Source organism: Pelophylax lessonae (genome assembly GCF_965119305.1).
Source record: "Pelophylax lessonae genome assembly, chromosome: 2".
In the NCBI taxonomy this organism is placed as follows: domain Eukaryota; kingdom Metazoa; phylum Chordata; class Amphibia; order Anura; family Ranidae; genus Pelophylax; species Pelophylax lessonae.
The window spans coordinates 132763617-132789208 of record NC_138769.1 but is presented as its reverse complement, the minus strand read 5'-3'; the positions used below and the strand labels follow the sequence as shown (position 1 = coordinate 132789208).

General features: G+C 45.0%; 1 protein-coding gene across 3 annotated transcripts in view; it reads left to right on the top strand.

The window, feature by feature from the left end:
- The window catches only part of RABGEF1 (RAB guanine nucleotide exchange factor 1), a 90257-nt gene extending 68368 nt beyond the window's left edge, over nucleotides 1-21889 (top strand). For all 3 annotated transcript variants that reach the window (XM_082244958.1, XM_082244956.1, XM_082244957.1), the window contains 3 exons: nucleotides 1810-1901; nucleotides 3197-3453; nucleotides 21224-21889. In XM_082244958.1, coding sequence (XP_082101084.1) covers nucleotides 1810-1901; nucleotides 3197-3453; nucleotides 21224-21622 — 748 coding nt within the window. In that variant the 3' untranslated portion in view covers nucleotides 21623-21889. The remainder of the gene's footprint in view (nucleotides 1-1809; nucleotides 1902-3196; nucleotides 3454-21223) is intronic.
- The last annotated feature ends 3703 nt before the right edge of the window (nucleotides 21890-25592 follow it).

The following is a 25592-nucleotide window of genomic DNA, read 5'->3' as shown; positions in this document are numbered from 1 at the left end:
CTCCCACAGCAACAGAGAATTCAGTTTATTTTTGTTTTAAGACTGTAAACTTTTTTTTTAATTATTTTTTTACATGTATACAAGCCTTTATATATACAGTGCCTTGCGAAAGTATTCGGCCCCTTTGAACTTTGCGACCTTTTGTCACATTTGAGGCTTCAAACATAAAGATATAATAAATTTTTGTGAAGCATCAACAAGTGGGACACAATCATGAAGTGGAACGAAATTTATTGGATATTTCAAACTTTGTTAACAAATAAAAAAAACTGAAAAATTGGGCGTGCAAAATTATTCAGCCCCTTTACTTTCAGTGCAGCAAACTCTCTCCAGAAGTTCAGTGAGGATCTCTAAATGATCCAATGTTGACCTAAATGACTAATGATGATAAATAGAATCCACCTGTGTGTAATCAAGTCTCCGTATAAATGCACCTGCACTGTGATAGTCTCAGAGGTCCGTTTAAAGCGCAGAGAGCATCATGAAGAACAAGGAACACACCAGGCAGGTCCGAGATACTGTTGTGGAGAAGTTTAAAGCCGGATTTGGATACAAAAAGATTTCCCAAGCTTTAAACATCCCAAGGAGCACTGTGCAAGCGATAATATTGAAATGGAAGGAGTATCAGACCACTGCAAATCTACAAAGACCTGGACGTCCCTCTAAACTTTCAGCTCATACAAGGAGAAGACTGATGGCTAATCGCAGCAAAAGGTGGCACTACAAAGTATTAACTTAAGGGGGCTGAATAATTTTGCATGCCCAATTTTTCAGTTTTTTATTTGTTAAAAAAGTTTGAAATATCCAATAAATTTCGTTCCACTTCATGATTGTGTCCCACTTGTTGATTCTTCACAAAAATTACAGTTTTATATCTTTGTTTGAAACCTGAAATGTGGCAAAAGGTCACAAAGTTCAAGGGGGCCGAATACTTTCGCAAAGCACTGTGTGTATGTGGTGTGTGTGTGTGTGTGTATATATATATATATATATATATATATATATATATATATATACACACACACACAAATAGACATATCTTGAAAATGCCTTGGTTCTTGCTACTGCTGGAAAGTAAGGGCTCTTTCAGATGTGCGAATTCCGCCAGCAGATCTGCTTGCCCAGCAGAGTATCTGTTCGCTGATCCCTCCTGAGCAGGCAGATGACAGGTCTGTGTCCTCTCAGCTTATGCAGAGCATACACGGAAACAACCCGCTTTCCTCTGTGGGTGGTCGGCTGGAAATGGACCGCCTGTCTGTTTACATCCGACTGTCATCTGGTCCGCCAGACGGATGGGGAACAGGTCCCCTATCCGTCTGTTTTTACTGGATAGGATCGGATGTCAGCGGGTGTAAACAGACATGTCCGTTTTTATCTGGTGCTCCATACAGGGAAAGGGAGGGTCTGATCAGGTCCGCCTAAAAATACTGACAGGTGGACAATATTGGTCCATCCTTGTGAAAGGGACATAAAGGTCCTACCTACTTGCCTATTCAGAGTGAGATGACCTACTCATGCCTGTGAGTAAATGTGAGCTTTATATGTATACATGGCAAAAAATAAAACTTTTTACTGTAACTTTTTATATAATAAAATATAACCAAATCCACTGTAAATTTTGTTTAACAACTCATTGATAAATAGCCTGCCCTATTCTACCCTGGTAAGATATGTACTGTAAAGCAAGTCTTTCCATGGGCTTCCCACTTGGTGGTTCATGGAAATAATGTATTAACAACCTGCCAGGAAGCAAAACTGAGTGCCAGTGTACCGTACTTTAAATTTATGCTTTCGTGCTCTTTTCCTCAGGGCCTTACATTGGGTCACTCTTCAGATGCTGTGTGTTCCAGTCAATGAAGACATTCCTGAAGTGTCAGATATGGTTGTAAAAGCTATAACAGGTTAGTATTGAAATGAATATTTTTAAACTGTCTTAGGGTTAGGTTACAAAGGTGACTGAGCTGCAGGATGGCAGAAATATGGCTTACCCAAACAAATAAATGGGTCAGCGACACGCGTCAAGAGAAGCCAACAGAAATGTTTTTGGTTGAAAGGCTGTGCGACACTGGACAAGTCCACAAAGTGAAAACCATGGTAATGGGGAAAGAGGTTAGTATTTAACATATCACTTTGCAGGCGGCAGTTGGGTAGAATTCTTAAATGACAAGTCTACTAAAAGTGAATGATGATGCAAAAGGAGATGTGTATTTATATAGCCGAGGGCCTTGGATGTGTAAAGATGACAACAACACCATTAGCAGTTTACCAGAAGACTCAAACTGTTTTAGAAGATGCTAGCATTGTGGAATTGATGAATCATAGAGAGACCTTTGGTATTGTGTATTCTTTATATATAAAATAAGGTTGCAGCGCTAAAAATGGTGACAAATAATCCAAAAATGTAAAATATTGTATGTGGCAATTATGTCACAAACATATGAAATAAGTTGCAGCGTTAAGTTACAGCGTTTAAACAAACTGTGATTTAAAGTGATAATTCAGTCCATAAGAAGAAATAAATCCACAATTGTGCTGATGATATTCAGTGCCGGTATATCTAAATAAACACTCCTCCACCAGTGATCCTTCACCAAAAGTAGGAATGCACACTCACCAGACTGATATGCTGCCTTATTAAGACAGCTACTGCGTTTTAGTGTAATATCAGGTCTGATAAGGATCCAAATAGTGCAAACATCTGAAAAGCACTTACATGAAAAGCCACCAGACTCACAACAGAACTGGTGGCTATGGACCTCTTGTCATGTAGCACTGCTCTACGGCCGTTTCGCATTAAAACGCTTCCTATGAACTGAATTATTATTATTCTGTCACTTTAAATCACTGTTTGTTTAAACGCTGTAACTTAACGCTGCAGCTTATTTCATATGTTTGTGACATAATTGCCACATACAATATTTTACATTTTTGGATTATTTGTCACCTTTATCACCATTTTTAGCGCCGCAACCTTATTTTATATGTTATTTTGGTGTTTGTATATTCACACTGTTTGCTAGCTGCTGTTCTATGTTTGTAAGGCGCTGACTTTACTTTATTATTTTATGTATTCTTTATAACTGAAAATATGGTAGGAGTCCTGACATTGTTATACCAGTTGATACAGTGTTTTTTTTATTTTTATGTTGCATTTGGGAAACTATAATTAGGAATTGCTTTTTTTAATTGCCTGCAGATATCATAGAAATGGATTCAAAGCGGATTCCCCGGGACAAGCTTGCTTGCATTACTGGGTGCAGTAAACAAATCTTTAATGCAATTAGAACCACAAAGAATGAACCTGCTTCTGCTGATGACTTCCTCCCTACTTTAATCTACATTGTGCTTAAGGCGAACCCACCACGTCTACAGTCAAATATTCAGTATATCACTAGATTCTGCAATCCTAGTCGGCTGATGACTGGGGAAGATGGATACTATTTCACAAATCTGGTAAATAGTATAGTGGTCTGTCTTTCTGATGGCCTCATATGCTGTGTTCACATGATTTTGTTTTAAGATATGCCTTCCATGCACAATAGAGGGGAATTCCACTTTTGTTTAAAAAAAAAAAAAAATTAGAACATATAAAATTTCCATAAAGGCCATTTTTGTAATGTAATCCAAAATGCCAATCCGCACAGTCCAACTTCACTATACCGTGAGTAGTAGGCTGTCACAGAGAAGTGATTTCATAACACCTTTAAAATGAATATTAATAAAAATAAATAATGCAACACTCCCCAAGACAATGACTCTTGAGGAGCGCTGCACTTTATATTTTCATTTAAATTTTGTAATTTAATGTTGATTTAAAAATCTAACATACTGAAGCTGCTGTAATTTTTTTTAAACTGTCAATAATGTGCATGCAATTTGGTGACCTGGAGGCATTCTGTAATCCATGAAAGTACAGAACAACCCCAGAAATATTATTTTCTGCTTCTGTGATTGGCGTGCAGCTTTTCTCCGATGTCTACTCTAACATACAAGATAACGTTTTAGCATCCTGTACAATAGGATTATAAATTTTAGTGAGATTCCTAAAAGTTAAATACCTCTAAAGGAATACAGACACTGCAGCTTTCCTCATTAGAGCACTGAAGATGGCTATAATGAAGCAGGCCTTCCCATTCAAGAAAAGACCTAGTGGAGAAAACAGCCTTTCTCTTTCGTTCATTGACGAACACCGCTCCTGATCTTCTTAACCATTGGGTTATACTACCCCCCTACAGGAGTAGGACACTGGGCAGAAAAAAAGTCTGGCTACGCCTATGTTCAGTCCCAGGGGGTATACTCCCTCTCTCTGCTATAGGTACTCAGACCTAGTTCCTTGCTGGGATCTCTGGTTCTGGCCTGGTCCTAGTCTTCTTAGATAGAAATTTTCCTTCTGGTTTTTTCCTGTGATATCTACAATCTGCCAGACTGGGCGACGGGCTGGATAATCTAGATCCAGTGGTCACCACAGTCTGGCCAGCGAGCATGCGCAGATTTCAGCTCCGCGCTGGGTCGGTCATGACGCCTTGCGAGGTCGCATACGACCGGGTCTCGGCCCGAGTCGCAGCGTTCCTCTTGGCTGACAGGCCCCCATTTCGATGGAGAGGAGGTTTTCTCTGAAATGGTGCCCACCTGGTTCCTGGTATGGTGAGTAGCTGCCCCCCCCCCCTTCACCCCTGGAGGGTTTTGGGGTTGACGCTGCACGCTAGGACACCTGGGTTCCCCTCCTTCCCGTCAGGCACCCCCGTTATCTGTTGCCCCATCCTACCCCCCTCTCCACTTATGCTGGGGTTGTGTGGGTGGTCTGGTCAACCTCCTGGGGTGGGGGCAGGTACTATGCTGGCAATGAGGCAGGGGGGGGTGCTGCCGGCGCTTGGACAATCGGCAGTGCTGGGGAAGGGTTGTACCTGGTGGGGGCTCCTACCAGGGCCCCCCGTCCTACCTGGGCCTGTCTTTGTGGTCTAAGGATCCCTCCTGGGAGCCTCGTGGTGCAGCACGGGCCGCCATTGTCTTGTAGCCTGTGTGCTCAATGCATGGTGGCCATGTTTGTGTAGTCCGGCGGCCATTATGTGGTGGTTTGCCATTGAAAATAGCGACAGCCATGACAGTGAAGGCCTGTGGGTGGCCATTTCGGCAGTGGGAGCCCCTCCTCATCCACTGGTGCTGATTCCTGGATCTTTTCACTTCCTGATCGCCGCGTAAGGAGTGCAGATTATCCTGATGGCTGCAGGTGCCTGTTTCTGTTGGGTGGTGAGTCTGGTGGGATCCTCTCCCTCTCTGCTGAGGATCGCTTGGTGCTTTGTGCCTGGCAACCGATGAGGGTTGTCCATTTGAATTGTTACACTTTTTGTGGGGTCCCCCTGGTGACTCATGGAGTCTTTGGAGCACATCTCCCCACCTGATCCCCATTCTGAGGCTGCGGGGCCCTCCGGGTCCCAACCATCTATCGATGCACTGACAGCGGTCCTAGAGTCCTTTGTGTCCCAGGCTTTTGGGCGACGGGCTAGCAAAAAGCACCCTCTGCCTTATCTGTCTCATCGTCCTGGACCTCAAGTCGCTGACCAGCACTTCTTCGGCTTTGCCGTGGGAGAGGAGCATTATCAGTTTGTGGTGTTACCCTTTCGTCTCGCCTTTGCTCCTCGGGTCTTCACAAAAGTGTTAGCCCCGATGCTGACATTGTTACGCCAACGGGGGATCGCGCTACTGCGAGCGGAGTCTCTTACTGCGAGCGGAGTCTCCTACTGCTCTGGTAGAAACCCCAGAAATCACCATACGAACTCTGGGGGGGTTTGGCTGGATTCTTCATTTTCAGAAGTCTGCTCTGGTTCTATCCACCAAGCTGGACTATCTGGGTCTGACTCTGAACTCTGCCAGCCTTAGCCAGAGTGCTCCTTCCTTCGGACAAACTCCATAAATTGCAGGCTGCAATTCGTCTCCTGCTGTCCAGCAGATGGTCATCCCTCTGAACTTGCATGCGGGTGCTGGTCCTGATTGTGTCTACCTTGAGGCAGTTCCATTTGCACAATTCCATATGAGGTCCCTGCAAAGGGGAGATTCTTGCCAAACAGGACAAGACTCCGCATTCTCTGGACAATCAGATCCGGCTAAGCCGGGGAATGAGGGAGTCCCTGATATGGTGGCTTCGTTCTCCGGCGCTTCGGCTGGGCAAATCCTTCCTCTCATTGTATTGGACAGTGGTCACCATGGATGCCAGCCTGTCCGACTGGAGAGATGTCCAGAACCCCTGAGCAGAATTTTCAGAACACTGGAGAGTCTGGACTACCGATCAATGTCTTGGAACTCCAAGTGATCAGACTGTGCCAAGACCATTGTATGGATTGTCTTCAGGGATGCCCAGTGCGCATTCAATCAGACAATGCCACGGCTGTTACTTGTGCCCCCCTGGTGATTGACATAAGAAGTGTCCTGGTGGCTCTGAAGGTAGCTGGCATTCTAAGGTGGGCAGAACGGTTCATTCCAGCCCTCTCTGCCATACACATTCCCAGGGTGGAAAACTGGCAGGTGGATTACCTCATTCGGCAGGCGTTGGACCAATGGGAGTGGTTCCTTCATTCGGAGGTGTTTCATCAGTTGTGTCTCCGGTGGGGAATCCCTGAGGTGCATCTGTTGGCGCCTCGGCTCAACAGAAAGATGCAGAGGTTTGTGGCTTGGTCACGGGATCCTCTGGCGGATGCCACAGATACGTTGGTTGCCCCGTGGGGTCAGTCATCTGATTTACGCTTTCCCTCCTCTCCAGCTTCTGCCAAGACTTCTACCCAGGATCAAGGCAAAAAGGATTCTGGTTATCTTAGGGGCTCCGGACTGGCCTCGCTAGGCTTGGTAAGCCCATCTGGTGCGGCTGGTCACCGACGTTCCTTGGAAACTTCCTCTCAGGGAGGATCTGCTGTCCCAAGGCCCAATCCTCCAACCTGCTTTACAGTCTCTGGCTTTGACGGCTTGGCTGTTGAATACCAGGTGCTGATGGATAGAAGTTTGTCTGAGTCTGTGATTCCAACGCTGTTAAAAGCTAGGAAATATACTTCTGGGAAGATCTGCCATCGTACGTGGAAGTCGTACCTTGCGTGGTTAGTCTCTTAGGGTTCATCTTCACTGTTTCTTGGTGGCTCGGATCTTGACCTTCCTTCAACGGGGGGTTGAGCAGAAACTGGCCTTGAGTACTATCAAGGGTCAGGTGTCAGCCATAGCGGTCTTCTTTCAACGGCCCTTGGCCACATACTCCCTGGTGCTTACCTTTCTTTAGGGAGTTGGGCAGTCGGCCCCTTCAGTGCGGTCTCCGTTGCCGCCTTGGGACCTCAATTTAGTGCGCTCAGTCCTCCAGAAGCCTCCTTTTGAGAATCTTCAGGCGATTCCCCTGCTTACGCTGTCCCAGAAGGTGGCCTTCTTGGTGGCTATCACCTCTTCTCGCAGAGTGTCGTAATTGGTGGCATTATCCTGTCGTTCATCTTACTTGGTGGTTCACAGAAATAAGGTCGTTCTTCGTCCCTGTCTGTCATTCCTTCCAGAGGTCATCTCTGATTTTCATTTGAATGAAGACATTGTGTTGCCTTCCCTGTGTCCCAGGCCGAAACATCTGAAGGAAATTGCTTTGCATGCCTTGGATTTGATTTGGGCGATTTAGGATGTACCTGGTAGATACAAAGTCTTTTAGGAAATCAGAATCACTATTTGTGCTTCCAGATGGGCCTCGGAAAGGGTTGTCCGTTTCCTCTGCGACAATTTCCAGATGGATCAGACAAACGGTGATTCAAGCCTATTCCATCAAGGGCCAGATTCCTCCTTTCCCTTTCAAAGGAGCACTCTACTCGGGTGCTCAGTGCCTCCTGGGCCTTCCGTCATCAGGTGTCCATTGGTGCAGGTTTGCAAGGCGGCCACCTGGTCATCGGTGCACACTTTCACAAAGTTCTACAAAGTGGATGTGTTGGCATCTGCGGATGCTTTCTTTTGGTTTTTGCTCTCTGATGTTCATTGACAGACACAGCACCCACCCCTCTGTGGAGTTGTAATTCTTCTGACACTGCTTGTATCAAAACTGAGAAACTGATAGCAGGAAGAGGGAGTATACCCCCTGGGACTGCCCATAGAAGTAGTCAGACTTTTTTTCTGCCTATTGTCCTACTCCTGTAGGGGGCAGTATAACCCAATGGTTAAGAAGATCATTGAGGGACAAAGCTCAGGAGCATCAGAGAAATGGATTTTACGGTAAGTCAAAAATCCCATTATCTTAATCGTACAGTACAGGACACAGGCAGAATTATCATACATCATGGGTTATAGGTGTGTACCTTCAAGTGGTTGGACGGTGGCAAAGCTTTTGAGCACACCCCCCCCCCCCCCCCCCCGGGTGCCTTCCCTATAAATCTACCCAACTATGCGAGTCCCCCGTTTTGTGCTAGTGTCTGAAGGTGTTGGGCCGTTTATTCTTTACTGAGATAATTACCGTTCGCTTAACTAGTTTATTAATTTTCTTTTTTTTTTTTTTTTTTAATCTTTGGATTCGTCAATCAAGCCCTCACTGTCTTTTAATTCCAATATACTGTAGAAACAGTGTATCCAGATTGGCACATCCTTAGTAAAACCTTGGGGGCTGTGTAGCAGACCCAGTGATGTGGGGGCAGCCAGTAATGTTGCTGTGAGCACTGGATCCTGCTTGGGCACTCACTCACCTTTGTACTTGGTGCAGTATGTAGAGCCAGCCGCAGGGTGCTATACAGGTCCAGGACTGTGTCATTATGGAATCTAGTTCTTGTACACCCTTTGGGGGTATGCCCACTATTAACGGTAAAGCCTGGACTTTATTTACAGTCCACCATTGTGCAGAGGTAAGGCAGGAATCACCCTGTATCACTGACCATTGCTTTAAAAACAGGGCTATGTTTTTAATGTATGCAACTCGCAGTGTTAATTTGTCAAACTTGATGCTAAAATGCATCAGATCTTCAATCCCTTCACCACATGGACACCCAATGTGTGAAAAGGCTTACCAGAAATCACCGACCCCTTAGTTATAGGGGGTCAGTGTAAGCAGAATGATATTCATCAAAAGCCAATATTCCAGAGTAGATTAGAGCCCTCCTGGAGGATCCACCTTGCAATCGCCAGTATAATATATAACTTCAAAATCCTTAGCCAGACCCACGTTCCTCAGCAGTGTAAAGTAAAGGAATGGCCAATATAGTGAAGTACGTACAGGCAATATTTATTGAAATAAGGTAGATACACTTACATTTAGCAGGAAAAAAACAGGCATTGGATCAAACAAATACTGGGGATATCGGGTGGCGCTTCCACATCTCAATGCTTCTCATCCGGTCCCAGAAATAACATGGCAGTGTGATTGCACTCCTAGGTCCCTATTCGCAGGAGCGCTTCTTGGGTGGGTGGGGGCAGCGGGATTCCGATCCACGGGACCAGCTGCACTGGCGATCGCTCCTCGCTGAGAGAGAAGCACAGCAGACTGTTGTTCTCTCTGATATAATCACAGAGCGCCTGTGATCTTCCTTTATAGGATCACAGGTCTCTGTGCTCATTTCACAAGTCCCCCATACAGTTAGAAAACACTCCCCTAGGCTCACACTTAACCCTTTGATCACCCATAGGGTTAACCCCCTCCCTGCCAGTGTCATAATTACAGTAACAGTGCATATTTTTAGCACTTATTACTGTAGTAATATCACTGGTCCCCGCAAAAATGTCAGGGGTGCGTTCTGTCCGCCGCAATGTCGCAGTCCCGCAAAAAATCGCAGATCGCTGCCATTACTAGTAAAAAAAATAAATAAAAATGACATAAATCTTTCCCCTAATTTGTAGACGCGATAACTTTTGCGCAAACCAATCAAAATACGCTTATTGGGATTTTTTTACCAAAAATAGGTAATAGAATACAAATTGGCCTAAAAGGATGAAAAAAAAATAGATTTTGAAATTTTTTTTTTGGGAATGTTTTATATAGCAAAAATTTTTTTTTTTTTTTCAGAATCGTCTCTCTTTTTTTTTTGTTTACAGCTCAAAAAATAAAAATCGCACAGGTGATCAAATACCACCAAAAGAAAGCGATTTGTGGGGAAAAACAGGACATTGGTTTTATTAGGGTACAGTGTCGCACGACCGGGCAATTGTCAAAGTAACATAGTGCCAAATCGTAAAAAAGGGCCTGGTCATTAAGGCGGCAAATCCTTCCGGTCCAGAAGTGGTTCAAGTAGTGTCAAGCATGAAACCTGTGTCAATCAAATCATGTTCTACATAGGATCTTTCATTAGTCTTGCAGGCTATTATATTGAGCCCTTTCAACCCCCTAGATCTCAACCTTTTTTCAGCCAAGGCACCCTTTAGAATAATAGACAATCAAAAGGCACCCTTTAAAATTATGGACAGTCTCGAGGCACCCCATTCTAAAATGTTAAAAACTATTCTAAAAGCTTTACACAATGCGACGACATCCACACGTAGGGCACCCAATGTTAGAGGTGATTTATTCTTACAAAGCAAATACACTTTTGCAAACTGCTTCTGACTAAGTATTCCAATGTTTCTGTTCTCCCTTAATTTCTTTCCATCAGTCAGCTAATGTCACCCCAGTGCTAAGGGAGAGAGACAGAGGAGGGTCAAACAAGGATGCTCTGGAGTCAACAGACATCCTTCTTATTTACTGATGAAGCCATTGGTTGTAAGGACGCCAGTGTCTAGAAAGTCGTAATGGTGCATAATGAAAACCCGTGGCTTTGTGTAACTAAAAGCAGGCTTGAACCACCTGCTGACTTGTATACAATTTTTGGTAAATTTTTAGGCATTTTGCCCTGGTTGAAAAAGGCTGCCTTAGAGGAGGTCTCTAAGCTTCCGACCTTAAAAGCAGATTTTCTGGTTGAAATTACCTCAGCCCAAAGAATAAGTGGACTGCAGGCTCTGTCAATTAGGGAGCATTTTCTGACTGTTTTCAAAGACTGAATAATCCTCAAAACCAACCCAGGTTTTCTTCCTATAGTGGCTTCATTGTTTCATAGATCTCAAAACATTGTCTTGCCCACTTTTTGTGCTTCTCCAATGGGGGAAAGATGAATGCATTTCAGTTTACTGGAAATCAGGAGATGCCTTTTGTTTTACCTTGATGTAACTAAACAATTTAGAAAGTCGGATGCCATATTTATTCTTTTTGCTGGAAACCATAAGAATGCTCAAGCATCGAAGGCTATGAACAGATATGTATGGCCGGTGTGTGGTCTAGCTTTTCGACCGTCATCAAGCGTTACTGGTTGGACCTCTTGAGCCACTGTCAAGGTCTTACCTTGCCTTCCTGTTGGCAGCCATCTTGGACATGTGCAGACTGCTGTCTTTTATAAACTCTGTTTGCATTATCACTTGCCTGCTGCCTGGGCATCGCTCAGTGATGATGTTGCACACCTGACTATTTATATCACCTGATGACTTGCAGTCCTTGCCCTTGTGTTTGTGCTCCAAGGTGCATCACTGCTAGCAGTCTTCTGTTCTCCGTGTTCTTCTGTGCTTGACCTAGCTTGGCTGATGACTTTCCTGGCTCTTGATCCTGCACCGGCTTACGTCCCCGCATCCACAGACAACCTGGCATCGGCTGACTACCTGAGGCTGGACTCGACCCCGGCTTGGATGACTACCCACTTCCGGACTTGATCCCGGCTTGGATGACTACCCACTTCCGGACTTGATCCCGGCTTGGATGACTACCCACTTCCGGACTTGATCCCGGCTTGGATGACTACCCCCTTCCGGACTTGATCCCGGCTTGGATGACTACCCCCTTCCGGACTTGATCCCGGCTTGGATGACTACCCCCTTCCGGACTTGATCCCGGCTTGGATGACTACCCCCTTCCGGACTTGATCCCGGCTTGGATGACTACCCCCTTCCGGACTTGATCCCGGCTTGGATGACTACCCCCTTCCGGACTTGATCCCGGCTTGGATGACTACCCCCTTCCGGACTTGATCCCGGCTTGGATGACTACCCCCTTCCGGACTTGATCCCGGCTTGGATGACTACCCCCTTCCGGACTTGATCCCGGCTTGGATGACTACCCCCTTCCGGACTTGATCCCGGCTTGGATGACTACCCCCTTCCGGACTTGATCCCGGCTTGGATGACTACCCCCTTCCGGACTTGATCCCGGCTTGGATGACTACCCCCTTCCGGACTTGATCCCGGCTTGGATGACTACCCCCTTCCGGACTTGATCCCGGCTTGGATGACTACCCCCTTCCGGACTTGATCCCGGCTTGGATGACTACCCACTTCCGGACTTGATCCTGGCTTGGATGACTACCCACTTCCTGGACTTTACCCCGGCTGTTCCTGATTTCGCTCCTCTCTCTTGCTGTGCGTTTATTGTTGCTATAATAAGCTGCATTATTTTACTTGCATCTTTGAGTGGTCTGGTTTCCTGGCACCCTGACAATACACAAGGGCCATGAATCCGGATAATGCAGGTGCACCAATGCTCCCCATGCTGGTTTTCAGGCTCAGTCAACAAGATCACCCTTTGGGTCAGTTCGCTCAGGCGTTGCAGACATTGCTTGAACGCATAGCACACCTTGTTCCTGGTGCTGCTAGGCCGGTGGTTCCTCCTGCTGCTGCACCTCTTGCCGCTCCTGCAGCTGGAGTCGCTGATACTAGAAGGATGACTGGTTCAGCCCCCTCACCTAGCGCTATGGGGGTGAACCAAGTCAGTGTCGTGGCTTCTTTAACCAAGTGAGCATTTTATTTTGACATGGTTCCTCAGGCGTTTCCCTCTGACAGGTCCGAGGTGGGCTTCCTAATCTCGTTGCTCGCGGACAAGGCCTTGCCCTGGGCAAATCCCTTATGGGAGAATGATAATCCTGTGATACTTAAGTTTTGTTGCCTCCATCTGTGGGGTATTCTATGTGCCCGTCCGATCTGCCTCTGTTGCTAAGCTGCTCTTGTCCATTGAACAGGGTATGCGAACCGTTACCGAGTATACCATTGAATTTCGAACCCTGGCAGCAGAGGTGGGCTGGAATAATGAGGCTCTGGTGGCTGTCTTCTCTCATGGTCTCTCCGATGCATTAAAGGATGAAATTGCAGCCAAGGTTCTCCCTAACGAATTTGAGTCTCTTATTTCTTTCCTGATTTTGATCGATGCCAGGCTCAGGGAGAGACCATCATTTAAGGAGCGCCTGCGGATGCCTCCTACCAGATTGGCTCCTAGGTTTGCTTTCCCACCCATTCCTCCCTCACATCCCAAGCCTTCTGGGGATGGTGTGTCTGGCTGTGAACCCATGCAGCTGGGGTTCACTCGCCTTTCCAAGGGTGAGCGGGCCTTTAGGAGGAGGGGAGGGTTACATAGTTACATAGTAGGTGAGGTTGAATAAAGACAATAGTCCATCTAGTTCAACCTGTGTAGGTGTGTGTGGCTGTAATCATCTCACATACCCCTCAATGTTCTGTTCCTTGAGATGTAAGTCTAAGAGTCTTTTGAAAGCCACCATACTACCCGCAGAAACCACCTCTTGTGGTAGAGAATTCCACAATTTTGTTGCCCTAACCGTAAAGAACCCCCCGCGTTGCCTGAGGTTAAAACGCTTCTCCTCTAATCGCATTGTATGCCCTCGAGTCCTCATGCAATCCCTTCGAATGAACAGCTTTTTTTCTAAGCTGGGATCCCCATTAAGATATTTATAAATTGCGATCATGTCCCCCCTCAGACGTCTCTTCTCCAGGGAGAATAAATCGAGCGATTGTAGACGCTCTTCATAGTCAAGGTCCTCCAATCCCCTAATTAGTTTATTTGCCCTTCTCTGGACTCTCTCCAGCTCCAACACATCCCTCCTGAGGACTGGCGACCAGAACTGGATGGAATACTCCAGATGCGGTCGGACCAGAGTTTTATAAAGTGGAAGGATTATAGTCTTATCTCTGGAATGCATCCCTTTCTTTATGCATGCTAATGTTCTGCTGGCTTTGGCAGCTGCCGCTTGACATTGCATGCTGTTTCCTAATCTATCATCAACCAAGACTCCCAGATCCTTCTCCATTTTTGATTCCCCCAAGGGCTCCCCTCCTAACGTGTATTGTGTTTTTATGTTTTTAGTCCCCAAGTGCAAAACCTTACACTTCTCCACGTTAAACCTCATTTGCCATGTCGTTGCCCACTCTGTAATTTTGTCCAGGTCATTCTGTAGGATATCTGCTTCATGTTGTGAAGTTATTGCCCTGCCCAATTTTGTGTCATCTGCAAAAACTGATATCGAACTACTGATCCCGACCTCAATGTTGTTTATGAATAAATTGAACAAGGTTGGTCCCAAGACTGAGCCTTGGGGGACCCCGCTTACCACCTCAGACCAGTCTGAGTATGCGCTGTTTATTACTACCCTTTGGACACGCCTTTTAAGCCAGTTCCGTATCCAAGAGCAAACCCTGCTATCGATACCTGCAGACCTTATTTTATAAATTAAGCGCTTGTGGGGAACTGTATCAAACGCCTTAGCGAAATCCAAGTACACCACATCCACTGGTCTCCCCCTATCTAGCTCACAGCTCACCTCCTCGTAGAATGTTAGGAGATTGGTTTGACAAGAACGCCCATTTGTAAACCCGTGCTGATTACTGCTGCTGATGTTGTTGTCTTTAGCAAACTCTACGATATAGTCCCTTATCATTCCCTCTAGAAGTTTACATACTACTGATGTCAAAACTGACAGGCCTATAATTTCCTGGGATATGCCTCTGGCCCTTTTTGAATATTGGAATCACGTTAGCTTTCTTCCAATCCCCTGGTATATCTCCTGTCCTAATACTGTCAGCAAAGATCAGGAACAGTGGTCTCGATATAACTTTACTGAGTTCCTTGAGTACTCTCGGATGTACGCCATCCGGTCCTGGTGATTTGTTTGTGTTAAGTTTTATCCAGCCTTTCCCTGATTTCACCTTTTTTAACCATAGTGGCAAGTCCTGTGTATTACTACTAACCATACAGTCATGGTCAGTGTACCCCTCCTTTTCCTGTGTAAAGACTGACGAGAAAAAAGCATTCAGCACGGTTGCTTTTTCAGTGTCCTCTGTAACCATCCTCCCATCATTGTTAATTATGTGTGCAATATGCTTTGCCTTAGTTTCTCACTAGTCATCGAGGCAATTGATGGCAGACCCCTGCAACCAGCGCAGGTTACCCACAAGACTTTTCCGGTTGACATAAGGGCTGTTCGCAGGGAGTCAATCTGTTTTCAGGTTATATTGTCCCCACACTACTCTGTTGTTTTGGGGTACCCTTGGCTTCAGAAACACAATCCAACCTTTGATTTGTAGTCGGTTGAGATCCTCTCTTGGGCTCCACAGTGTGGCACTGTTTGTATCCATGGACCTGTTAAGGTACTTTGTACCTCCTCGGATTCAGTGTTGCCTACTGAATATTATGAGTATCAAGATGTATTTGACAAGGTGCACGCTGGTACTCTTGCTCCTCATCGTCCATACGTTTGTGCCATAAACTTACAACCTGGTGCCATTCCCCCTTGTGGCAAGGTGTATCCTCTCTTGGTTGCTTAGAATAAGGCGATGGAGGAGTACGTTGCAGATGCGCTTGCCCAGGGGCACATTCGCAAGTCCACTTCTCCAGCGGGTGCTGTTTTTTCTTCATAAAGAAAGGGGGTGAGTTGAGACCTTGCATTGATTATAGGGGCCTCAATCGCATCACGGTCAAGAATGTATACTCGATTCTGTTGATTACTGAATTGTTTGACCGCCTCACGGGAGCAACAGTCTTTACCAAGCTTGACCTAAAGGCCGCGTAAAACCTCAAAAGGATCAAGGAGGGCGATAAGGGGAAGACTGTGTTTAATACCAGAACTGGTTATTATGAATATCTAGTGATGCCCTTTGGCTTGTGCAATGCCCCCACTGTCTTCCAGGAGTTCATCAATGATGTATTTCGCGATATGTTGCAGCAGTGCATGGTAGCCTATTTGGACAACATCTTGATTTACTCAGACTCCATTGAATCACACTACCTGGATGTCAGTCGGGTGCTGCAACGGTTACGTGCGAATGGGCTTTTCTGTAAGCCTGAGAAAAGTAGATTCGACCTGTCTCAGGTTACCTTCTTGGGCTGCATCATTTCTGCTGAATGGTTCTCCATAGATCCTCGGAAGGTTTTCGGCTGTTCTGCAATGGCCTCGCCCTAGTTGTCTCCGTTTCCTTGAGTTTGCCAACTACTATCGGAAATTTATCAGGAACTTTTCCTCTTTGGCCAAACCTATCCCAGATCTGAGTGATTCCCACAATGGGGATGCCTGCTGCCATCCAAGCTTTCAAGGCCCTCAAGTCGACTTTCAATTCGGCTCCCATTCTGTCTCATCCTAATCCTGGTTTTCCCTTTTGTCCCAGAGGTGGAATGCGTCTGAGATGGGAGTAGGCGCCCTCCTGTCTCAGCTTTGGACACCTGATGGACCCTTACTTCCTTGTTGGTTCTACTGCAAGAAACTGTCTCAAGCTGAATGCAACTATGAGATTGGAGACAGAGATCTCTTGGCCATTATCCTGACACTAAAGGAGTGGAGACACTTGCTCAAAGGTTCCGTGGTTCCAGTTCTCATTCTCACCAATCATAATAATCTGACATGTCTCTCAGAGGCCAAGAGGCTCACACTCTTTCAGGCCAGGTGGGCCTTATTCTTGTCTTGTTTTACCTATGTGGTCTCCTATTTGCCAGTCTCCAATAATGTTAAGGCTGATGTCGTGTCTCGCCAGTATTCTGAGTTGTCCAGGGACGACTCCGTGCTGACACCGGTCATACCTTCGGATCATATTCTGACTGCCATCCGTACCAACTTAACATCTCCTCTTGGGGAACAGCTCTTGGCTGCCCAACCTGATGCCCCCATAGAGAGACCTGCTGGCAAATGTTTTGTACCTGAGGTGTTTCTGCATTGGATTGTTGCGAACGTACCACAATTCCAAGACTGCCAGACATCCTGAGCTATTTCCCGTCCGTTCTGGTGGCCATCTCTCTGCAGTGATGTTGCTGCGTATGTGGCTGCTTGTTCGGTCTGTGCCCAGAACAAATCTCCGCTGAACCTTCCTTTGGGCCTACTGCATCCAATTCCCAATGGGGAGCATCCCTGGTCTTACCTGGCCATGGATTTAATTGTGAAACTTCCTGCATCTCGAGTTTACACGGTTATCCTCATGGTTGTCGATTGGTTCTCCAAAATGTGCTACTGTGTTCCGTTTAAGCAGCTGCCTACCACTCAGGATCTTGCCTCGGTGTTTGTCAGGGAGGTTTTCGGCTTACACGCATTGCCTAAGGAGATTGTCTCAGACCGTGAGAGCCAGTTTGTCTCCAGGTTCTGATGTGCCTTTTGCTCCCAGTTGGGTATTCGACTCTCCTCCTCCTCAGCCTACCATCTGCAGTCCAATGGTGCCACTGAGCATTCCAACCAAGCTCTGGAGCAATTTCTCCGCTGCTATATCTCTGACCATCAGGACAATTGGGTTGATCTGCTACCCTGGGCAGAGTTTACCAGGAACTCTGCCATCAACTCGTCTTCCGGAATGTCTCCATTCATGGCCAATTATGAGTTCCAACCTGCTGTGTTCCCGGAGTCGTTCTCGTCACAGGACATTACGGCTGTGGAGGATCATCTTCTTGTCCTCCATTCCTCTTGGGTGCAGATTCAAGAGACCTTACGGGTCTCTGCACAGGCAGAACAGACATTTATCTGCTCCCTCATACTAGGTCGGAGAGAGGGTGTGGTTGTTGACCCATAATCTCAACCTCAGGGTGCCCACTCCTAAACTAGCACCCCATTTTGTTGAGCCTTTTTGTATTCTCCATAAGGTTAACCCAGTGGCCTATGCCCTTGATCTTTCTCCTGGCATGCGTATCTCCAGTGTCTTTCACGCGTCACTCCTGAAGCCACTGGTTTGCAATCGCTATACTTCTTCACTTCCTCGCCCTCCTCCCATACCTGTGGGTAATCAAGAGGAGTATGAGGTTAGCAGCATCTTGAATTCTCGTCTGTTCCGAGGTCAGGTTCAATACCTAAAGCACTGGAAGGGTTATGATCCTGAAGAGTGCTCCTGGGGTCACTCCACTGATGTTCATGCTCTCGGTTTCCCTCCACTGATGTTCATGCTCCCGGGTTCCCTCCACTGATGTTCATGCTCCCGGGTTCCCTCCACTGATGTTCATGCTCCCGGGTTCCCTCCACTGATGTTCATGCTCCCGGGTTCCCTCCACTGATGTTCATGCTCCCGGGTTCCCTCCACTGATGTTCATGCCCCTGGGTTCCCTCCACTGATGTTCATTGCTACCGGGTTCCCTCCACTGATGTTCATGCTCCCGCCACTCTCCCTGCTTTCCATGCTCACTTTCCTCAGAAACCATTTTTTGCTCCTCGGAGGAGGGGTTGTTAAGGAGAGGGTACTAAAGGTCTTACCTTGCCTTCCTGTTGGCAGCCATCTTGGACATGTGCAGACTGCTGTCTTTTAAACTCTGTTTGCATCATCACTTGCCTGCTGCCTGGGCGTCGCTCAGTGATGATGCTGCACACCTAACTATTTATATCGCCTGATGACTTGCAGTCCTTGCCCTTGAGTTTGTGCTCCCAGGTGCTTCACTACTAGCAGTCTCTGTTCTCCGTTTTCTTCTGTGCGTGACCTGGCTTGGCTGACCACTTTCCTGGCTCTCGATCCCGCATCGGCTTACATCTCCGCATAGGATGTCTACCTGCATCTGGACTCGACCAAAGCTTGGATGATCACCCACTTCCGGACTAAATGCCGGCTTGGATGACTACCCGCTTCTGGACTTTACCCTGGCTGTTCCTGATTTTGCTCCTCTCTCTTGCTGTGCGTTTATTATTGTTGCTATGATAAACTGCTTTATTTTACTTGAATCTTCGTGTGGTCTGGTTTCCTGGCACCCTGACAGCCATCAGGAGCAGGTGTTCTGCTGTAAGGTCCTCTAGGCTGGTAGTCCCACCCAAGGCTGGTAAGTTCTTGCTTATCACCTCATGGGCTGTCCTAGATGACATGGGGAAAACCAGAGTTAGATTTACTGGTAACTGTTTTCAAGAGTCTTCCAGAACAGTGGGATTCCTTCCTTTTTTTGGTGATTATGTTTTTTGTAGGTCCGTCCTTTGGTTCTTGGGCTGAGTGAAGCAAGGGCCTGGAGGACCTCCTTTTATTCTCTGAGGGGTAAAGTGTGTGCTTTTCAAATGGAAAGAGCTCTACATCTTATCAGCTGTCCTAGAAAACTCGTGGAAATAGAGTTACCAGTAAATCTAACTCCGGTTTTTGTAGTATAGTACAGGACATTCTCCCTTCCATTCATTGGTTAACTCTGCATTGCTTGCTTCAAAACTGAGGACTCATGAGGTGGTGGGTTAGGTTTATAGGGCAGGTGGCCAGGGAATGTGTCCTCTCAAAGCTTTGCTGGAGTCCATCACCTGAAGGTACAGGCGTGTAACCCATGATGTATAAATACTCAGCCTGTGTCCTATACTGTACTCCAAAATTAAGGAATATACAGGTCAAAGTCAACATTTCTCTTTTTAATGTAAATAGTTGAAACGTACAATTTCGTTTTTTCATTAGACCCCTTAGTAAAAAAATAACTTCTAATAAATACTTAAGTAGTTACGCTTTTAAAAGGGTTTTTTCTTGGTGTAGTTGGCAACTCCAAGTTGTCTCACTAACCAGTTGGCTCGAACCAGCAAATACAGGAGCTTTTTGCTTTGTACCGCTCTTTATGGTTCCGTGGGTGGTCTGCATCAGGTTTTGTGACCACCGATTTACTTACAATTTGTCTGAATTAGTACATTTTAACAACTTACCGCAAAGTGATGTAGGGGTACGTCGGCAAACTTTGCGGTGTTATACCGGGGTGATGCCTCTAGCTTATCCTGGTACCGTGGTTTAGAGCCGGCGGTCGGCTTTCCGTCGGTAATGACCGATGCGGCTCGGGACGTCCCCCCTCCCGTCGCCTTCCGCGGCTTTGCCCGGGTCTCCCGTCCCACCGGGGGACCAGAGAAACCAGCCGGCACGTCCACCGGCTGGATGGAGTCCCTATCAAAGCCGGAAGCTGCTTTGATCTGGTCTCCGATGACGTAACCCGGAGGCGGCGTCCGGGTTACTCTGCTGCAAAAGGCGGCAGATTTGAAAAACGAGTGTATTCAAAAATGCCGTTTTCGGCGTTTTGAATACATGGAAGTGTAGTGGAGGGGTCTAGGGTCTTTTAGACCCTCGATCCCTCCATAAAGAGTACCTGTCACTGCATATTGGTGTCACAAGGGATGTTTACATTGCTTGTGACAGCAATAAAAGTGATCAGATTTTTCTTTTTTTAAAAAACCTGTGATAAAGTTAAAAAAATAAAATAAATAGGAAAAAAAAAATGTAGCCGCCCCCATCACCGTTAGCTCGCGCACAAAAGAAAACGTATACGGAAGTCGAGCCGCAAATATCACTTTTCAAACCACACATGTGAGGTATCGCCGCGATTGCCTGAGCGTGAGCTCTTTAAAAAAAAGAGCTACACTCTAACTCTAAACTGGTAACCATTAAAAAATGTTACAGGGTCGCCTATTGAGATTACTATTGACCGTAGTTTGTCGCCATTCCACGGGTGTGCGCAATTTTAAACCGTAACATGTTGGGTATCTATATACTAGGCGTGACATCATCTTTCACAATATACAAAAAAAAAATGGCTAACTTTTCTGTTTAGTTTTTTTAAATGCAGTGAAATGTGATTTTTCGTAATTTTTCCAAAAAAATGGCGTTTTTAAAGACCGCTGCGCAAATACCGCGTGACAAAAAATATTGCAATTACCGCCATTTTATTCTCCAGAGTATTTGCTAAAAATATATATATATGGGGGTTCGAAGTCGGTTTCTAGGAAAAAATACTGATTTTAACTTGTAAACAAAAAGTGTCGGAAATAGGCCTGGGGCTTAAGTGGTTAAGGAAATAACCCTGATATAGAACAAAACAAGTAGTCTTTGAGTTTCCGCTCTACCAACACATACATTGATGGTACTCCAGAGACTTGGGAGGTTGTTTGCAAATTTGACTTTGAATTTAAAACTGCACAACAAATTGTCAGTGTACGATATCTGCATTTGTATGGTAAATCCGTATGACCAAAATGTTTTTTTTTTATAGTTTGTTATGAAAAAAAAAAAAATTGCTTTAATTATTTTTTATGTCTCCTTTTAGTGCTGTGCAATAGCGTTCATTGAGAAGCTGGATGCCCAGTCGTTGAACCTAAGTGAGGAAGAGTTCAACAGGTACATGTCTGGCCAAGCTTCTCCAAAAAAGCATGATTCTGACATCTGGGATGCAGACACATGTCCAGGAGTGAAACAGATGCACAGGAACCTTGATTTGCTCTCGCAGCTGTCTGAGAGACAGGAGCGCATTGTAACAGAGGCCAAGAAGTTAGAAAAGGATCTGATTGACTGGACAGAGGACGTAACTCGTGAAGTGCAGGACATTGTGGAGAAATACCCACTGAACATAAAATCTAGCACTCAAGCCTTGGCATCCATTGATTCCGAAAATGTAGAGGATGACCGTCTTCCCCCTCCACTACAGCCACAGGTCTATGCTGGATAGTCTGTGTATCCTGAACTCTATTCTGTTACTCCTGTAAACAGGTCATCCCTTTGGGACAGCACTGAATCAGTTTATTAGGAACATGGGAAGGGGGATGATTTATAAATCTAGTGTATTTCCTTTCCTGAAGGTTCAAACAATCCCTAGACTGCATACTTCATTTCACTATTTTCATAAGGCAAAAAGCAAACTTGTTTGCTTTGTGTTTTCTTAAAAGATAACTGCAGTTTCTAAAGAAACTTGAGCAGTGCAGCAGACAATTTCAAGCAAAAACTCCACTTTTGTTGAGGAAAAAAAACATTCCCTCTATGTGCATTACAAGGATTTTAACAAATGTTGTTGCAGATTCCTACCTTTTGTTATTCTGGAGTAATCCTTGTGTGTTTGTCTGTGTCCATGTGGAAAGTTAATCTAATGGGAATGGTTTCTTAATTACCAACCAGCTACTGCACCTGCAGGGCTCTAATGAGTAAAATTGTAGGGTCTGCATCCCTTTTTAGATGTGATTTCCTATTGGGAGTATCTCGCCAAAAATGACATTTCTGTTGCAGGGAATGCCGAAAATCTGATTTGCATCTTAGTGCAGACTTCTGGGAAAATCAGTGAGCCAATCACACAATAATGTTTCTGAGGGGGATCTGTACACATTCTGTGTACAGAACAGCTCCAGGTAGCCATATTGCATTGCATTTTACAGAAAATGTCAGCACTGCAGATTGAAAAGCAAAGGTCATTTTTAATAACATTCAATTACAATATGACTTGAGTCGCACTTGTATACGCTATATTATATTTTTTTTATTTGTTATTTTTAGTGGAGTAACCCTTTAAGTATAAGGTGCTATAACTAAGGGCTTGTTTACATTTGTGGCAGCCCTTAACACCCCTCTAAAAAGTGTTCCGTGGATTGTTTTTCACATGGCAGCTGACAGGTGTCTGGGAAACCATATGTCACCTCCGGAGCTGTTTTAACCCCTAAAAGCCAAAACCACCAGCATGTGCATTGCATGCAGTTGCAGGGTGGTCGTGAAGCGGTCCCATTTTCATTAAAGGGTCCTGTTTGGTGATGGTAATGACTGCAGAACACAATGGGGTATCATTTTTGCCATGAAGCAAAGCATTGCAACCCTACCCAGCTGCTTTTGCACCTTAAGGGGGGCGGGAGAGGGGGGTAAAACCATAAAACCACGGCTCAATTGCCTATTTTGTTTTTTTTTCTACTGCTTCCATTCTCAGCAGCAAGTATGAACAAGCCCCAATTAATATGTGATTCAGTTTGTCACATTGTATGGCCCTAACAGGGCTTGAGCAGTGTTTGAATCCATGGCCACTGTGTATAAAATCCAGAGCGGTTGATAATTTGTTTGAAAGGAAGGTGGGGCAAGGTTTTTGACAAGCTGGTTTGTAGTCAATATCACCCAGACAGGGCAATCAATGGGTTCTTCAGCTAAGGGGTATTTTTTTTATTTTTTTTGCTTTAAATTGTTTGCTTATCGTTGAGCTCAAGTTAAAACTGTGCTTTTCTTAAAGGAATGGTCTGCTATCCACTAATAATTACTGCAGCTAACTTATTAGCACTTTTTTTTTTAGTATTCTAATTATAGTATATATTGTCATATCATGAATCTTGCTAAATAATTCACCTGCCTATCAGAATATTTTTTAAGGCCTTTTTTAAGGTACATATTGCCAAAAGCAACCGTAACTTTTTGGGCCCTTTTCACACTTGTGTGACTTGTCCTGCGACTTGGGACTGTAAAGTCATATGACCAGTCGTACCTGATGATTTCCAATGAGTACCGTTCATATTTGTGTGACTTCAAAGTAGTCCCTGCACTACTTTGGTCTGACTATAATGCGTTTTGGGGACAGTAGACCTCAAGATTACACAGGCATTGCTTCAGTCCAGTCAAAATTGCTGCAAAATCGTGCGACTTTTAGGTCGCATAAGTGTGAAAGGGGCCTTAGAGAGAGTTGTTTTGGGTGTCCGTGTACTTTATCTATAATTAAAAAGAATCACAAGACTGATTTTAGCAATAAGCATTCTGGGAACCCTATTCGATGAATTTGATAGTTTTCTAATAATTTAATAAAAGAACATGCTGAACTATTATGGGATCAGTCCACTCAAAACCGATAGAATTAAGTTAGATCCCCAAAGATAGAACAAGCTGTTGGGTGAAAGCCCCAGAAATCACTGAATGCTTTTTTGGGACTGATCATCGTAGCAAAAAGTACCACAATTTTGAGGGGTGGGGCGGGATGTACTATGCTAACCAGCAGAGATCAACTTTCTAAGGGTCTTGTTATTTTTCTTTTTCATTGTGGCTCTAGCCCCTAAAATACAAGTGTAGTCCATAATGTCCCTAGCTTTATATAGCTGCACTTTGAAAGCTGAACAGCTCTGGGTTTACGCGCCACCTGTGGTAGGTATTCCCATTTTATCACTGAAATAATCCCATTTTAAAGCAGCAATAAACTACACTTTTTTTTTTTTTTTTTTTTAAATACAGGTCCCAGGTGGTTTATGCCATATTTTCCTAGTATGTACCACATAGTCGCACATTATGACAGACTTTTCTGTGAAATTATGCCCTCCACCGCTGAGCTGCCATTGCTCCCAGCGCTTCCATCTTAACCTGGCCTTCCTTCCAGGTTCATGCTCTCTAGGCACTTAATGGCAGGGCTGCGATGACATCGCTTCTTGCATATGTGCACAGGAGTCACCATCACGGCACATTGTTCTCTGCAATCATGGCACAGGTAGTGTACCATGAATGCAGAATTAACTGCGCATGTGCGAGTTATGTCATCAACTGGAGCCACCATGAATATCTCTTTAGGGGCGCAGTTTTACAGCATTTTGAAGGTACTATCAAGGAGAGCATGTATAGTGCTTCAGTATAGGGGAAATGCAAAAGTGTTGAGATTAATACCGCTTTAATATAAAGGTGGCAGCAATTTACAAACAAGCTAACTTGTTGTAGCCTTTGATCTTAGGCCCCATTCACACTTTGCGATTTAGAATCTCTGCAGTTCTGGCAGCGATTCCAAATTCCAGCTTGCAAGTTGCTTGCTGCACATTTGGGAGCCTTTCATTTTTGCTGGCAACCCAAATGCAGTGTGATTTTTGCCACGATTGTCGTGCACGGTAAAACACAAATTTAAAAATCTTGTGAAGCATGTCGCCCAAAAAAGGTGCATGAGCTTCTTTTGTGCGACAAACAGGGCATAGCATAGAAGGTTAGCAGCTCGAGCTATGGTTTGCTTAAAACCATGCCTTTTTGTTTTCAGGTATGTATTTTAGATTTTCTTGATGCGTCATCATTAAAAGCACAGCAGTTTATTATTGAGAAACACATTGTGCAGACTCGAGCAATATTCCGAAGAAAGGTGCTTAAACATTGACTAGAAACTGATGACACTAGGAATTATTACTGCATATACATTTCCCTATCTGTAGCTATGGAATTTTGTAAAATGTATTATTGTACATGATTTCCATGATTATACATGGAGCTATGTCTTACTTGCTGAGTATTTGAGGTTTGACTAATTATAAAATATTTATTCAGCGTTTCAGTTGAAGGCAAATTATTTGTCATGTTGAGAAAGTCCGCTGTGCATATTTTGTTGTATTTTTTCCTATTTTCATTGTGAGAATGAATCTGTTAATAATACAGGGTTTACATATAGACGCATTGAATTCATTGCAAAATAAGTACCAAAATTAAACTGTAACAATGTTTGTGGTTTCTGCAGTATCGCTTCAATACAGGCTTGTTTTTTGTTTTTTTCATGACCTCACCATCTTCACCTGCTGGAGACTTGTATTCTCTGCCATGTGCCCATAATTGGTCCATTGGACATTGGGCACTTCACTGCTAGTCCTTTTGCTACTCCAAAGCTACTATCAGCCCTGGAAGGGTGCTCTAAGGCAGGATATCAGACTGTCCGGCATGAAGCATCG